We start from the raw sequence: 17735 nt of genomic DNA on the forward strand, positions 1-17735 counted from the left end.
AGGACAAGCGGCTTTAGAAGATGGATGGATATTTCACTTTGTGATTCTTTTGAAAATCATTCGAACTGTGGTATTAGGCCAACAAAATAAACTGTACAGTCACATTCCTGAGAATGAGAGCTTTCATTTGATATATGACTTGTCCATTTATGTGCTATGTGAAGGACTTTTAATTTTATATAAATATTTCTACCCCATTACCTAATTTTCAACGTGAATGTTTCGAAGCCTTATTTTGTTATTTTAAGTAACACAAATGCAGAAGTGATGGTTATCTCTGAAAAGTTCAGATTCTAAGCTTTCAAATGATACCTCATATGCCTAACTTACGTATACACAGAATTTAACGTTTTCAGCGTGAACTTTTATCGCGATATAGCGCCCCCTTTAAAGGGGATTCGAATGTATTAATTCATTCGCTTTTTAGTTCATAGCCAAAATTAGGATATCAACTAAAATGTAAATTAATGAAAGAATGAATAAATAAATGAATGAAAAGGAAAAACCCCAAGAAAACACTAAATAAAATATAAAAATATTTCTAAAACACTTCTAACACTCAACACTAAAGGTTTCAGTCACACTTAAATTGAAGAAAAACATTAGCAGCAGTCAGTGTTCGTGTCTCACAAACTAGTGAGCTGCCTAACTAGGCATCAAAGTTACATGCTTATGATGCCCAAAATATTCCACATGCCTGTGGTTCCCAAAAATGTAGCTTGTATGTAGGTATATTAATTAAATGCACAGTTTAAAGTGGAAAATGACCTGCAGAAAAAGCATTTCACTGCCTATGATTGTATGCTTTGATGCGTTCACGTCTCATATAACGGGATTACATATTTAAAATAATAAATATTAGTAACTGTATTCCACTACAGTTACAATTTAAATAGTTAGTAATCAGAATACAGTTACATTCAAAAAGTATTTTGATTACATAAGAGATTACTTTGCATTTTATTGTCATTTGTTTCATTCAATATTCTATTCAGTTGGAAAACATTTATCCATATATATATATAATGCTTACCAAAGTGCATTTGAACAGCGGTGAAACACTTTCTTATGATGTGTTTCATTCATACAAGCAGACAGAGGAGTAAGTTTGAAGTAAGTTTGGAGCAGAAGAAATAGAAATAAACCTTGTGTAAATTGGCATGTGAACATTTAGCCTTATGCTAAGCTAAAATAATATTTCTAGCCATTTTACATGCACCTGTTATCAGGCATGATCATATTTGCTTATCAAGAAAATCCATGTTAGATCATAATTTATTTTTTCTCTAGTAAGACCTTTGATATTAGAGCAAAAGTCTTATTCTTGATTAGTATTTTTGTATTGTTTTTCTGTAAAAAAATCTCTAAAAAAATAAATAAATAAAAGACATTGTCATGTCCATGGTGCTCAAAAATGCTGTACTCGCCTGTAATGCCTAAACATTGTGAAATGCTGTCTAGCTAGGCAGCTCACTAGGTTTTGAGCCACAGCCCATTTGTTCAGTGTTTTTATTGGCGTCCTGCGCTGTGAGGGCGGAGAATGAGCCGCATGAAGCACTTCTGTCATGAGATCAGTCACATGACTCGCTCGATCACACACTGATTGTCAGTCTGTGAGTTTCTTCGTCTGTTTTTGTTGAAGATGGAGGAGGACAGAGAATCTCCACCGCTGCAAGATGCTGCTCAGACGGGCTTCACAGAGCTGGAGGATGATGAGGATCTGTTCGTCAGCACCGTGAGCGAGATGCAGGTGAGATAATTCGTGTTCAAACACATCAGAATGAATCAAACATTCTTTCTGCGCGGATTCACTGTCTGATGTGGTGCTTTACATGCACTTCTGCTTATAATGTTTCTGTATATATTCATGTTCATATTTAGCGATACATCATCGACTCCTTTTCATCATATTCTGACATTTCATTGAATTTCACGAGCGAGCAGAGGGCTGAACGCGCATGCGCAGCACAGGCGCCACGCTGAACATCAACTCTGCGTCACATGAGCGCATACACTCAGTATTTACAGATCTTTATCATCGTGCAAATTTAAATACAACATGTATTTATTTAAAGTCTGTCATTTTTTTGCATCCTGTTTTAATTCAAAAACATCAATAAAAATCTTTGCTGACAGCAAGCACACGATTATTATTAAGATCAACTAGAGTGAAATGATTGTGAAAACATTTCTGTATTTTGTATATCTGGTTGTATTTCACCTCAATTCATTGACAGATATGGTCATGTGATCTTTAGTTAATTTAAACCTGATCAGCAGATTTTTAAACAGAGGCGGGCAACAGGAAGTCCTTTCAATGTCCTGTTAACACTTCCTGTGTTTCTGGTCATGAGTTTCTCGTGTGAGTGAAACACGTTTATGACAGAAGAATCTGTTCATTAGGCTGCATGTAAAACTTTAACTTAAATGACTTCATGACCTGCTGAAGTTTGTCATTGAAAGAGAGCGAGTGTCACGACACATTAAAGGAATATTCCGGGTTTAATACAAGTTAAGCTCAGTCGACAGCATTTGTGACATAATATTGATTACCACAAAAATTTATTTAGTCTAATTAAGAAAAAGAAGCACAAATCTGTGTTCCAGTGAGACACTTACAATGGAAGTCAATGGGGTCAATCTGTAAACATTAAAATACTCACTGTTTCAAAAGTATAGACACAAGACATAAACAATATGCATGTTAACATGATTTTACTTTACTTTACTTACTTTACTTACTAACCACATCTGTGGAAAGTTATAGACAATTTTACAACATGGACGACGTAATGCCGTAAACCCTAAAACAGCAATAAAAACGATGATTTAAACAACTTTACAGATCAAATTATACACTAGTTTTAACAGATGAATTAATGAAAATTCTTTTATAAAATTATAGGGATTAGAATATATGATTATCTCACGATTCGGTTCGATATACGATATGAGGTTCACGATTCGATATAATCTCAATTCGATATATTAACACCCTAAATGACAAAATATTAAAATGTTTGAGTAAAATGCACATTATAATTTCTCATCAAAATAAAGTAAACTAGAGACTCTACTCTTCACAACCAAACAGATTTCAATGAAAAAAACGTAAAGAGATTTCTTACTAGAGGAACTTTTGTTGGCGCTGCGTATGTAGAAGCGCTTCATGGAAATCAATGTCAAGTTGTGTCACGTGACTCGGTGTGGCAGAAGTTTAACCCTTAAATGACAGTCTAGAGTCTTGTGAACAGTATTCAGTTGTTTTTTATTCATTTAAATTATGTGTTGCATATAGCGAAGTCAAAATACAACATCCACGCATGTGGACACGGGGTCGCACAAGGTTAAAATGTACCTGTTTAATTCACAATCTGTCACACAGAATGTCAAAGGTGCAGAATTGTGTGGAAACAGCTTTACTTCCTTTTCCTGTCTGGGATGTTTTTTCACTTTTGTTCAGTAAAGTGACCTTGTTAACTGTGCAGAAGGAAACAGTCTCAGTTTGTTGTGGAAAAGTTTTGAATTAAAGTGCACAAAAAGACCCAATTATTGACTTTCAGGTTAATTACTGTGATCTGGTGAATAGTGGGCAATGTGTTATAAACTTCAGATTTATTGGTTTAGTTTGCCTTGAATGTGCCTCCTGTACATTGTGCTCAGACTGTAAGTTTATGCACAAGTCTGAGAGAATAAAGAGTAATGTTTGTTTTTTCTATTATGCTCTAAAAAAGGCCAGTCCGACATCTCCAGAACCTGCTCACCTGCCGACAGAAGACATCAGCAGCAGCTCTAATGGACCCAAACATGAGGAAATCTTATTAGATGACGATCAGGACGACCTGTTTGCTGGTGTGTCATTTAAAGGTCTCATTCAGTTATTGATTATAAACGCAGTCTCAGTGTTTGTAGATAAAACGACAACGGCCGTGTCAGTGTATTGATGTGAAACACTCTGGTGTACAGTAGTTGAAAGTGTTTTTATTCCTTACGTTTGTGCAGAAGCCACAGAAGAAGTGTCACTGGACAGTCCAGAGCACCAGCCAATCCTGTCAGATGGCCCATCGCCCGCCATCACTCCAGTCACACCCACCATCATGATCAACCCGAGAGTGGACGCAGGCATATTCGACCGGTCGCCGGATGAGGTGAAGAGCGTTCCCTGCCAAACATTTAAACAACCAGTCTATACTGTAACAAACTATACTGTTGTTTAAATACTCCTAGTTACATATTTTGCCAATGTTATGCCAAACATTAATGTTATTACAGTGTAATTACATTGTAACTAATGTGCAATAGTGTTTTATGCATGTATCTGAGACATGACACAACTGTCGAATTTGTTTAGAATCATTTCCTGCAATTCCAGTGACTCACTGACAGAATTGTACTCTCTAGGATGAAGATGATGAAGAAAACATGGACAAATTTGACATCCAGATATCAGTGTCTGACCCTGAGAAAGTTGGTAAGAATCAGATGTTGTTAATAGTCAATAATCAGAATGTCTGTATCTTATTGTTGTCATGAGACGAGTGCTTGTTGGTTCTCTTGGTGTTTAAAATCAATAGATCTTTTCCAGTGTTATCAGATGTGCTTCTCTCAGGAATGTTTTGTTTCTTTCATAACTGCAACACTATGAAGTATATACATTTAGGTTCATATATGTTTTCATGCACGCTTCATACTCATTGTTAGAAAAAACTATATCATTAAACTGTTTTATTGTCAACATCAGCAGCACTCTGTGCAGTTTACCGTAAATGTACAAATCCATTTTTACGGTAGAAACGTTTCTGAAAGCTTTCAGTGAGAGTTCCTCATTTCTCTAAATCAAAATGGACAGTTCAGCATGAACATTATGTTTTGAATCATTTTCTGTGTCGAAGTGTTTTGCCCCAAAATATCGACATTATCAACAGTACAGAGTGACTTCTGTTAAAAGCAGCAGACGAGTTTAACCCATTAAGCTCTGATTCCTGTTTTCAGTGGTATACCCAAAATTAAAGGCTTATATCTCGAGAACCCCCCCCCCCTGCCCCTCCCAATAAAACAAGGAGGGTCAAATGTTTGTTGTTATTGTAAAGAAAACCTTTCAAATTTTTTGGATACATTATGATACATTCTGAGGCTCTCAGCCTAAGAAACTGCTGAAAAATCACAATTTTTTTTTTTTTTTTCTGACTTGACATTATATATCTCTGGTTGTAAATAAGGTAGCTCCGAAAAACTGCTTTTTTTTTTTTTTTTTTTTTGTTCCCAATCATGTTAACTGTATCTAAGAACATTGTGTTGATACGACAAAACAATCCAAAGTTATAACATTACAAATATAATTTATCATAGTGTCCAAAAACATCTCCAAACAAATAAAACATAATAATTGTACATAAGAACTAATTACACATGCAAACACAACAATGACTAAAGGTTTGCATAGCATGCAGACATGATTTTAGTAATGAGATTTCACAGAATGAGTTTCATTCTGTGTCATTTGAGTCATCATTGAGTCTGTGTCATGTATTTGGCGCCATCTCCTGGTGGTCATATGTAACATTGTGCTTCATGTGGATTATCTAATGATCTCTGCATCTGTGTGTGGACTCGTTTGAAAGATAATCGCCTCCTCTAAGTAATGATATGTGATATTTTATGTTCTGTTTATTTTTCATGATGTTATAAGTGCAAATGTGGCATATAAGCAACACCAACATAATTGTCAAAGACATATTCTTAGCTATTACTCACTATATTTTTGTCTGTGAGTAAAACAAATAGGCTGGTTGTATTATACTCTTTGAGAGCTTTCCAACAACATATGACACATGACTATTTGATGAGCTTAATGTTTTTTTCTGACTGGCAATAATATGTACAGTGCAATTTTTTTATTTTTTATAAATTATCAAAACAGAACACTTCTGATTTGTCTGCAAATTTCAAAACACTTGTTCAGTTTTGGTCAATAATTTTTTTTTATTGTTGTTTATCCCCTTTTCTCCCAATTATGAATGCCCAATTCCCACTACTTAGTAGGTCCTCGTGGTGGCGCGGTTACTCACCTCAATCCGGGTGGTGGAGGACAAGTCTCAGTTGCCTCCACTTCTGAGACCGTCAATCCGCGCATCTTATCACGTGACTCGTTGTGCATGACACCGCAGAGACTCACAGCATGTGGAGGCTCATGCTACTCTCCGCGATCCACACACAACTTACCACACGCCCCATTGAGAGCGAGAACCACTAATCACAACCATGAGGAGGTTACCCCATGTGACTCTACCCTCCCTAGCAACCGGGCCAATTTGGTTGCTTAGGAGACCTGGCTGGAGTCACTCAGCACACCCTGGATTCAAACTCGCGACTCCAGGTGTGGTAGTCAGCGTCAATACTCGCTGAGCTACTCAGGCCCCAGTTAATAATATTTTGATGATTATTTGTTTTAAAGGGTTAAACAATATTATAGATAATCACTTGTACAGTATTTCATATTGCCTCAGTGTTGGAGAAGATGCACATTTTCAAACTGCTTTTTTCCTTCAGTTTTGTTTGATCTGTGTTCATGTTTAGTCTGACTGCAGAAACAAAATCACAACCAAATTCAAAACTACTGATGCTCTGATTTAAGATCCAGCATGTTATTGTAGCTGAAGTGTTTGATCTTGTTTATATTTGTAAGGCTCAGTGTTGCCCCCTCCAGCTCCTGTTGATCATTATTACATGAAAATCATCATGCTTTGACAATTTTTTCCAGCTCCAAACATCATCATGTGTATTCATGTGTATTTGTTTGTTATTTCTAGGTGACGGCATGAATGCATACATGGTCTATAAAGTGACGACCAAGGTGAGAAATCTTCTCTAAATTACCTACGAATGCATTTAAACTCACAGCTGAGCACAGTTGGGCACAAATGCATGTGTCACTCGTATATTCTGTGTGTCTCTACAGAGCAGCCGCTCCATCTTCAGCAGAGATGAGTTCTCAGTCAAGAGGAGATTCAGTGATTTTCTGGGTTTACACAGTAAATTAGCCTCCAAGTACATGCACATCGGATACATTGTGCCCCCTGCGCCAGAGAAAAGCATTGTGGGTAAGGTCTGCATCCATGAAGTTATTTTGCATGAATATGTTCTTTCCTGAAATAAATGTTCTGCAGAACAGCTCGATGTGACGGAGTCAGATATATCCGTCTCTGTGAGCATGTTTAGAGTGTTTTCAGGATTATTCAGTCATGTGGCAATCTTGTGTTTATATCCATGTCTGTTTCGTCTCTTCCAGGAATGACAAAGGTCAAAGTTGGAAAAGAGGATTTGTCATCTGTAGAGTTTGTAGAGAAAAGAAGATCTGCTTTGGAAAGGTATTCAAAAGAACAAATCCAATGAGTTTACACCTGAAGTCAAAGGAATGTTTCAGGTTTAATTAGTGATGTGCAAAACTACCAATTTTTCATAATCGTCTAGTCAGTCGGTTAATCAGACGCGTTTCAGAGGGATATACGGACACTAACCGCAGCACTTCAACATGTTGACTAATGGATATTCAACATATAAATAGGCTAAATAACTATAACATATTATTGCACAAAACTATCAAAGTAAGAAATAAGAAAGAGCTCCACAAAACCACGTATGCGCATCCTGAACGCAAAATGATGCGTATGAAGGTAAATTAGTTCCTAATAGATTTGCACTTTTAGAGTAAAATTTGTATGCTCTTTCTAATCTTACTCTACACATGTAAATCTTTTAGGCACTAATTTACCTTCATAGATGCACTTCAATGTAACAGGTGTGACACAGGTTTATCCTTATGCATGGATGTTGTATTTTGGCTTCGCTATACGCAACACATAATTTAAATGAATAAAAACCGACTGAATACTGTTCACAAGACTCTAGACTGTCATTTAAGGGTTAAACTTCTGCCGCACTGAGTCACGTGACACAACAACATGACCTCGATTTCCTTGAAGCACTTCTACACACGCAGCGGCAACAAAAATGCCTCTGTTAATAAATCTCTTTAAGTTTTTTAATTGAAATCTGTTTGGTTGTAAAGAGTAGAGTCTCTAGTTTCATTTGATATGCCGCTTTAAAAAATCTGTTCATTTTTCGCTCATCAGCGCCCTGATAAACATGATGTCCACATACGTGGATTTTGGGACATTATTCACACAAAAGTTGCATTTTTTTATTTTGAATAACTTTCAACATGAGCACATCTGTGGGTCATTTCGCTTCATTTTAATATAAAATGTGTTATATTTTATTTTGTTATCACTGTACAATATGATTCTATTCATTAACATTAATAAATACATTCCTATATTTACTGTGTATTATCACATTGAGAATTAATGAGTTCATCAAAAACTGGAAAATGTGTCTTTCAGAGGCTTTATATGGAGTTAGGATGAAAATAAGGTGCATTTCAAACTGTTCTGAGACCAGTGCAGACAGACAGCACACTGGAGGTTAAGTCATTCACTAAATAGGGAGCAAGGGAGCATCCTATAGCTCTCTATGCAGTTAAGTGCATTCACTCCTAAAATCTGATCAAAAGTTCAGTTTCAGGCTGCAGATGATGTTTGGATCACTCAACATGTTTGACAGACATGTGACAATGATAATCAGTACATAGATTCAGAATTTATAATGTATCATTTTATTTTAACATGGTTGACAGTGATTGGATGATGCTGGACATTACTTTGAATCAGAATTAATTATGATAATTTCTGATGTAATGTCTGTAACGTCTCAAAAACATGAATAATCAACACTCCTGGACACATAATAAACTATTTGCTAAAGCTTGGTATTATTTAAAATTTCACAACTTAGTTCCACTGTCCACATATGAGGACATACATTTTAAGAAAAACTTTTGCTCTAAAAATGATCATTTTTGTGCTCGTTTATTATGTCCTACTAGTTACAAATCAAAAAGGGAAATGGAAAATGCACACAGCAGTCATGTATGTTCAGCATCTGAAACGTGTTGTCAGTTGCCACAGAAAATAATTTCAACTTGTGTCTCAGTTTGTGAAATTTGAAACAGTTGAATCTAGTTTGTTGTTTCTAGCTGGTTTCTGGTTTACCAGCCTGACCAGCTGAAAAATGTCCAAAAAACCCTCTAAATCTACTAAACCAGACTGGCCTGACCAAAGCAAACGCTTTTATAACTAAAAAGAGAGAAGACAAAATTTTTGTTTGGTTTGAAAAATTATGCAGAGTAGATAAAATATTATTTGTAATAATTTAGTTATTTATTGTTAAAGTTATTTCATATTTCGTTGCAATGGAAATGTCAGGTCTGTTATTACTTTGGACATCATTTTAAATCAACAAGGAACTTTCCTTTGATTTATTTTTCTATTTAAGAAGTTTTTTAATGACTTTTCATAAAAATATACTATAGTGTGATATATATATATATCGATATCAAGAAAAAATGTCAAGAATATCTCAGCGTAATTTTATGCTTTTATCACCTTCCCGTAGGAGAAATTGTGAATAAATGTTGTTCTCAGTGATGTCATACAATGGCAGTTTATGGTGACCACCTCTTCAAGCTTCAAAAGAACACAAAAGTATAATTCAGAAGTCTAATAAATTATTCCATGAGACTCATGATTGTTATGAAAGTATACGATAAGATTTGATGTGAAACAAACTGAAATCTAATGTATTATTTAGTGAAAATGTTCACTGACCGTTGATCTCCTGTAAGTGTTCATGATAGGACACGAGAGCAACAGTTCACACATCCCCCTCGTGACATTGGGGCGTTTAAATGAAAACTTGTTTTGTTTATCTAAAAACAGGTCCTCCACAGTGATAGTGACAACAGAACACAACACAGCTGCACACAAAACAGAGAACAGAACTTACTAAACATGTCTGAAGAGTTTGTAGTCCAAGAATTGATGCATTTCTATGCCCAGCCTTATTTTTTTGAACGGAGTACTCGGAAATCAAACAGAAACATAGAGGAGCTACAGGCAGCAACGGTCACACCTTGTCCTAACCTGACGGCAAACAACACGAGATAAAAGGTATATTTTCTATGGTAATCAGAGTTTTTGTCCTAACCAGCAGTGATGAGCGACGGTACATTCTATTGATTGCTTGTTTTCTATTTTCGACACCAAGTGAGTCACTCTGTCCACGTTACACTTGCACCGGTCCAAAAACTTTTCTTAAAAAATAAGTCTGGGCATAGAAATGCATCAATTCTTGGACTACAAACTCTTCAGACATGTTTAGTAAGTTCTGTTCTCTGTTTTGTGTGCAGATGTGTTCTGTTGTCACTATCACTGTGGAGGACCTGTTTTTAGATAAACAAAATTAGTTTTCTCTTGAACGCCCCAGTGTCGCGAGGGGGATGTGTGAACTGTTGCTCTCGTGTCCTATCATGAACACACACTGGAGATCAATGGTCAGTGAACATTTTCACTAAATAATACATTAGATTTCAGTTTGTTTCTCATCAAATCTTATCGTATGCTTTCATAACAATCATGAGTCTCATGGAATAATTTATTAGACATCTGAATTATACTATTGTGTTCTTTTGAAGCTTGAAGAGGTGGTCACCATAAACTGCCATTGTATGACATCACTGAGCACAACATTTATTCACAATTTCTCCCTTTGTGTTCAGAAAAAGAAAGAAAGTCATATAGAGTTATAACAACACAGGGGTGAGTAAACAATGACTGAATTTTCATTTTTGGGTGAACTATCTCTTTAATGTCACACTGTATGAATATCTGTAGTTTTTTAAACTACATTTCTAAAGAAAGGAAGAAAAGCGTTTGGTGAAACATTCCTCTGTCTCTCTTCTCTGTTGGGTTAAATTTTGTTTTTATTTATTAAATATGAAATCAGTGGGTGTGTAAAGATCACTTGTGTTCTGGTCTTTTGTGGGTAAAAGTTTAAACAACAGATATTAAATAAATGATGATGGTTGAGCTCAGGAGAGAGAGCTGCTGTCAGCGCTGCTGGTTTTCTCCACAGCGTTAGCGCCGATCTCTGGTTTGACACGTCTGCCGTTCTGTACACCGCTGTACTGCTGGTTTTGCACAAACTGATGAATTGAATAAAAATTAAAGTTAAGTGAGGCCCTGGCATTTCTGTGCCCTTTTTATCAGCACATTGACTGACGTGAATGTCAACGGTTTTGACAGGATTCTTCCGTCAGCGTTCAGACTTCATCTGTTAAAGAACTTAATCCTGAAGCCTCTTACAGACACATCGAGATCATTAATACATGCTAAAAATACTTTAGATTCATCCGTTTAATGACCTGTATGTTTTAACAGTGTTTGTGTGTCGCAGGTATCTGATGCGGACGGTCAAACATCCCGCTCTGCTCAAAGACCCGGATGTTTTACAGTTTCTGGAGAGTTCAGAGGTAAAATCACAGTGTTTTATAGTGAAATGAGTTACTGTAAAACACTTTAAAGCAGTGCTTTTCAACTGGTTTTGTATTAGGACCCAAATTGCAGATTAAGTCTGGACACAATGCAGCACCAAAATAGTTTATTATAAAAATAAATATAAATGTCCTTAAAATCAAGCATTCAAATGAATTAATATTACTATGAACTGCATAGACACAATAATAGGATGACGATGAGTTCATGTCACACAACCGGTACATGTTGACATCTGTCTTATTTCACGAGCTTCTACTAAGTGACGGATGAATTTGTGCCAAAATACTGTAGAGTTTAATTGGATGCATGACCTTTGACATCAACAACAAAAGAAATAGGACGCAGTTTCTCTTCTCTTTTTAAAAGTCTATTTATTTTAGGGCTGGGAAATGTAACACGTTAATTTCTGCGATTAATAATTGACTGTTTAATGTTTTAAAAAATATATAGCATATGTGAATTTCAAGGATGTACACGCTCGACTCGTCTGTTCATCCTAGCACAGAAACGGATTGTGTGCAGCAGTGCACGCTTATTCATTACGAGCGACGCATGTCCCGGGCATAATAACACAGGAGCGGATTTACTGTACGGAAAATGGAGACTTCACCCGCAAGCCGAGAACCAGGTGTGGGAGAGATACATTTTATATCTGTATGTATACTGTCTAATAATGCGTTTGGAATGTACTCTTAAGTTTCTATTGCCAATAAAGTTTGATATAAATTGAATTTGCCCAATTGATCCTATTATTAAAAAGAAAGTCCACTGTAAAACGGCCAACTTTTAATTACAGCATGTCCGCTGATTTTATGGCATGTATAAATTTCCTTGTTTCAGTGATTTATACCTGTAAAAGTATGTCTTATTAACTCTATCCACAAGAAAATAAACATTTTAACATGCACATATTTGAATAATTAAAATAAATGATGAGACAAAGCATAAAGTAAATACATTCATTATTATATATTTGTTTCATGTTTGTTGTAATGTATCATGTACCATGATTAATCATGATTAATCACAGAAAACTGTCCGATTAATTAGTTAAACATTTTTATAGGATTCACAGGCCTAAATAAATGTATTATATAGGTATGTGGAGCACTAATGTATCGGCCACTAATATTTATTGGCCCAATATTGACCAAAACCATCAGCATATTGGTCATAAACATGAAAACGATGATATAAAAATAGATGTTTTATTGGAAATTTTGATGCGTATTTTTTGAATTGTATAAAGTTTATAATAATTTTTTTCTGTGTGTAATATGAAGAAATACCTACCAAAATAAATGAAATCCGATGAATACATTTTTAATGTTTTGTCATAATATGTAAAATATTCTAACGGTTTAGAACTGTAAGTGCTAAAATAATCTCTTATTCCCCACATCAGTCGTCATGTTAACATATAAAAAATATTATTTTTTTTATCTTGTATTCGTCTTTCATTGTGTCTTCATGTTTTCAACAGATCAAATCCATCTTCAGTGGAAATTATTTATTGTAAGAACAATAAAATAGCTTTTTTACCTCAATGTATATTTTTTGCAAACCCTAATTTCTAAACAAAACAGAAACAGTGATCTGAGGACAAAATGATGCAAGTGGCAAAATGTCAGTATTGGTACAGTATCAGCCAAAAATGTTCATATCGGTGCACCCCAACCTAAATATACATATATATACCTATATTGTTTTTCCTTGCTGTCTGCAACCTGATGAGAAAAATGTTTTAGGTCACGACCCATCAGTTGAGGAACACTGCTTTAAAACATGATAAAGATGTTTAGACATAATATTTGCCTTAATCTTATTTGATGGTGGTAAAATCACAAATATAAAAGTTTCTCATTCTACACTCTAAAGGAAATAAATGGTGACTCCCAAAATTGCTTTGGCTCACGTCACGCCTGTGAAAGCCCCTGAAAGCTCACAGCGTCTGTGTTAACTATGTATTATTGAAGACTTGAGCAATTGAAACAGGCTAAATGGTCCGGGGGCAATTGAAAGCTATTTTTGCCCGCGGCCCTCTGAGAGTTTCCCTGTGTGAGATGTATTAAATTAGAGCCTGCTTTGAAATGTATAGGACTGGAGAAAATCCCGTATGCTTGTGGTGGAGGGGCGGGGCTGCGGGGAGGAGAAACGCTCCCTGTGGGATGGGATCCGAGCCGCGGCCTGTTAACCAGTTTGTTTGCCCTTATTTGTCATTTTATCTCAGCTGCCGCGAGCGGTTAGCACACAGGCGCTGAGCGGAGCTGGAATATTGAGGATGGTAAACAAAGCGGCTGACGCTGTCAACAAAATGACAATCAAGATGAATGAATCGGATGCGGTAAGGGTGTGATTTTTACACTTGAACAATGAGACGAATTAATGAGATGCTTGCTGCCTCCAATCCTGAGAGAGAGAGAGAGAGAGAGAGAGAGAGAGAGTGCAGGGGTCAAGACATGTGACACAGCTGTGGTTTGGACTCTAGTGTTCCTACAGGACAGAGTTTTTATAGTTCATCACAATATTCCACATTTATTAGTCAGTCATGTAGGGGAAAGTGGGGCTAGTTTTTCCCAGGGTAAGTTTATTTTTGAAAGTCAGTTTCTATATAGACACACACATGGATGTCTTGGCAACAAAAATGCAATTGAACATTTTCACCAATATTGCCCAGGAAAAAAGAAACAACTCATACACATACTATCCCTAGCCCTAACCCTTGACAACATGCCCCACTAATCTGGAACTTGCTACTAAACCAGTAGTGTAGGTTTCATGTGAACATTAATGGGGTGAAAGGGGAACGTGTCTCCACCATCACAACCACCAAAACATATTCTTCCCCTCTCTTTAAATCTGCACATGCATTAAATGGCCTATTATGGGCTTTTCAGCCAAATATAAACATTTATGAAGCACACAAATGGAGATACAAAAATATTTAAAACATTATTTTGGTAAACAAACATTTATGACATTTCAAACATGTGACAACCTGCCCCGAGCTGACTTTCATGAAAAATGCCTTTTTCCTCCGTACAAATCTGCCTTTATAATACAGTTGACTCTTGTCTGAATGTATGCCAGTGTGGTTTGTTTATGTTGGCTTATTTACTGATGATGATTTATTTAAGATCAAAAACTACTGCAACTTAAAAGGGTTTTGCAAAACCTCTGCTAGAGAAAACACACATTTGCGCAATTGGACTTTTGACTCCAAATGTCATCCTTACTGAGATATAGCCCTTGTGACAACTAGCCCCGGTCTCCTCTATATATGCTTAAAAATATTTAAGAGAATTTTAGACATTTTAATAAAGAGTAGCATTACAGTTTATTATTTAATAATCATAGTATTTTAGCTTTGATTATGATTATCTACTTATTGTTTGGAGAGCGCTGTTTATTTCAGTGTTTTTCTGTGTTCGTGTTGATGTATAAAGTGGTTTGAGGACAAACAGCAGCAGTTTGAGAATCTGGATGTTCAGCTGAGGAAACTTCATGCCAGCGTGGAATCACTCGTGTGCCACAGGAAGGGTGAGATACATTTAACCCTTTATTAAAAAATAATCGTCAAAATATTAATAACTACAGTCTTGACCAACACAAAACAGGTATCGTTTGAAAGTTTAGAAGCTCTACTTTCCAATGCATGTAGACATTATGACCAAAACTGAACAAGTGCTTTAAAATTTACAGACAAATCAGAAGTGTTCAGTTTTGATCATTTATAAAACTATTTGCACTATACATATTATTGCAATCAGTAAAAACATCAGACTCATCAAATAGTCATGTGTCATATGTTGTTGGAAAGATACAAAATACACATGAAGCACAATGTTACACTGTAAATACTAATAGGAATCTCAAATTATAAAAAAAATACTTTACTCAACTTAATCTTACATTTTTACTATTCTTACTAGTTTGAATTAAGTTACTGTTACTCTCTAAATCCTAAAGTTGAAGTGGTCCTAATTAAACATTACTTCAAATGTCACATTTGGGAATCATAACTCAAATATATAAGTTCTTTAAACTTTGGCTTCAAGTACTGCTAACTCAAAATTACCAAGTACAAAATTGCGGCTGTGTGGAATACCCACAAACCCTTGCACTTGAATAAATTATGTTAGGGAACTTATGTAGTAAAATAATAGTTTTTTTATTTAAAAAAATGTATTTAGTTTAATTCTTATGACTATTGTTGTTGTTTTGTTGTAGCTGGGATATAATTGAGATTTTTGTGAAGTCACCATGAGGGTGATTAGTGTTAACTCGGGTGAACTTGGAGCCTGTTAAGTTTAAGCCATTCTTCTTTACTCAACTGTAGTTTACAGAAGTGCAGATTTATGTGCACTAAGAAATACTGAGTAGAGTCCAGTGTGCATATGGCTAACCTAGAGTCTAATCATAATTTCCCTTATACTGTATAAGACATGTTATAACCCAATTTAAATAGTTAAATCAAATGAAAGATACTTCAATCATAGATGAGTTAAGCTTACTTGTAACTTGTTCACGTTACTTAAAAAATTATGTTCAGTTTACTTGAGCCAAAGAAGTAAGATTACTTAGAAAAAGCATGCAAACCGATTGCCTTGAAAAATCTAAGGTCAGCTAATTAGATTTTACAATGTTACATATGACCACCAGGAGATGGCGCCAAATACATGATACAGACTCAATGATGACTCAAATGACACAGAATGAAACTCATTCTGTGAAATCTCATTACTAAAATCATGTCTGCATGCTATACAAACCTTTAGTCATTGTTGTGTTTGCATGTGTAATTAGTTCTTATGTACAATTATTATGTTTTATTTGTTTGGAGACGTTTATGGACACTTTGATAAATTATACAGGTGCATCTCAATAAATTAGAATGTCGTGGAAAAGTTCATTTATTTCAGTAATTCAACTCAAATTGTGAAACTCGTGTATTAAATAAATTCAATGCACACAGACTGAAGTAGTTTAAGTCTTTGGTTCTTTTAATTGTGATGATTTTGGCTCACATTTAACAAAAACCCACCAATTCACTATCTCAAAAAATTAGAATACATCATAAGACCAATAAAAAAAAAATTTTTTAGTGAATTGTTGGCCTTCTGGAAAGTATGTTCATTTACTGTATATGTACTCAATACTTGGTAGGGGCTCCTATTGCTTTAATTACTGCCTCAATTCGGCGTGGCATGGAGGTGATCAGTTTGTGGCACTGCTGAGGTGGTATGGAAACCCAGGTTTCTTAGACAGTGGCCTTCAGCTCATCTGCATTTTTTGGTCTCTTGTTTCTCATTTTCCTCTTGACAATACCCCATAGATTCTCTATGGGGTTCAGGTCTGGTGAGTTTGCTGGCCAGTCAAGCACACCAACACCATGGTCATTTAACCAACTTTTGGTGCTTTTGGCAGTGTGGGCAGGTGCCAAATCCTGCTGGAAAATGAAATCAGCATCTTTAAAAAGCTGGTCAGCAGAAGGAAGCACGAAGTGCTCCAAAATTTCTTGGTAAACGGGTGCAGTGACTTTGGTTTTCAAAAAACACAATGGACCAACACCAGCAGATGACATTGCACCCCAAATCATCACAGACTGTGGAAACTTAACGCTGGACTTCAAGCAGCTTGGGCTATGAACTTCTCCACCCTTCCTCCAGACTCTAGGACCTTGGTTTCCAAATGAAATACAAAACTTGCTCTCATCTGAAAAGAGGACTTTGGACCACTGGGCAACAGTCCAGTTCTTCTTCTCCTTAGCCCAGGTAAGACGCCTCTGACGTTGTCTGTGGTTCAGGAGTGGCTTAACAAGAGGAATACGACAACTGTAGCCAAATTCCTTGACACGTCTGTGTGTGGTGGCTCTTGATGCCTTGACCCCAGCCTCAGTCCATTCCTTGTGAAGTTCACCCAAATTCTTGAATCGATTTTGCTTGACAATCCTCATAAGGCTGCGGTTCTCTCGGTTGGTTGTGCATCTTTTTCTTCCACACTTTTTCCTTCCACTCAACTTTCTGTTAACATGCTTGGATACAGCACTCTGTGAACAGCCAGCTTCTTTGGCAATGAATGTTTGTGGCTTACCCTCCTTGTGAAGGGTGTCAATGATTGTCTTCTGGACAACTGTCAGATCAGCAGTCTTCCCCATGATTGTGTAGCCTAGTGAACCAAACTGAGAGACCATTTTGAAGGCTCAGGAAACCTTTGCAGGTGTTTTGAGTTGATTAGCTGATTGGCATGTCACCATATTCTAATTTGTTGAGATAGTGAATT

The 17735-nt window shown here is 36.1% G+C and overlaps 2 protein-coding genes across 7 annotated transcripts in view; both read left to right on the forward strand.

Moving 5' to 3' along the window:
• The window catches only part of LOC127414552 (synphilin-1-like), a 285700-nt gene that overhangs the window by 31422 nt on the left and 236543 nt on the right, over positions 1 to 17735 (forward strand). For 2 of the 5 annotated variants that reach the window (XR_007892815.1, XR_007892819.1), the window contains one exon: positions 8434 to 8798. The exons of 2 other annotated variants lie outside the window; for them this stretch is intronic. The gene's annotated coding sequence lies outside the window, so the exon portion shown is untranslated. Of the gene's footprint in view, positions 1 to 8433; positions 8799 to 17735 lie in introns of those variants that run through there. One more of the 5 variants, XR_007892818.1, reaches the window with a different exon arrangement.
• LOC127414565 (sorting nexin-2-like) overlaps positions 1563 to 17735 on the forward strand; it is a 28089-nt gene continuing 11916 nt past the window's right edge. The window contains exons 1-10 of one of the 2 annotated variants that reach the window (XM_051652688.1): positions 1563 to 1750; positions 3735 to 3867; positions 4003 to 4148; positions 4402 to 4471; positions 6810 to 6853; positions 6959 to 7100; positions 7289 to 7367; positions 11353 to 11428; positions 13684 to 13797; positions 14900 to 14993. In XM_051652688.1, coding sequence (XP_051508648.1) covers positions 1643 to 1750; positions 3735 to 3867; positions 4003 to 4148; positions 4402 to 4471; positions 6810 to 6853; positions 6959 to 7100; positions 7289 to 7367; positions 11353 to 11428; positions 13684 to 13797; positions 14900 to 14993 — 1006 coding nt within the window. In that variant the 5' untranslated portion in view covers positions 1563 to 1642. The remainder of the gene's footprint in view (positions 1751 to 3734; positions 3868 to 4002; positions 4149 to 4401; positions 4472 to 6809; positions 6854 to 6958; positions 7101 to 7288; positions 7368 to 11352; positions 11429 to 13683; positions 13798 to 14899; positions 14994 to 17735) is intronic. The other variant, XM_051652689.1, reaches the window with a different exon arrangement.

The sequence above is a fragment of the Myxocyprinus asiaticus genome, chromosome 24 (genome assembly GCF_019703515.2).
Source record: "Myxocyprinus asiaticus isolate MX2 ecotype Aquarium Trade chromosome 24, UBuf_Myxa_2, whole genome shotgun sequence".
Taxonomy (NCBI): domain Eukaryota; kingdom Metazoa; phylum Chordata; class Actinopteri; order Cypriniformes; family Catostomidae; genus Myxocyprinus; species Myxocyprinus asiaticus.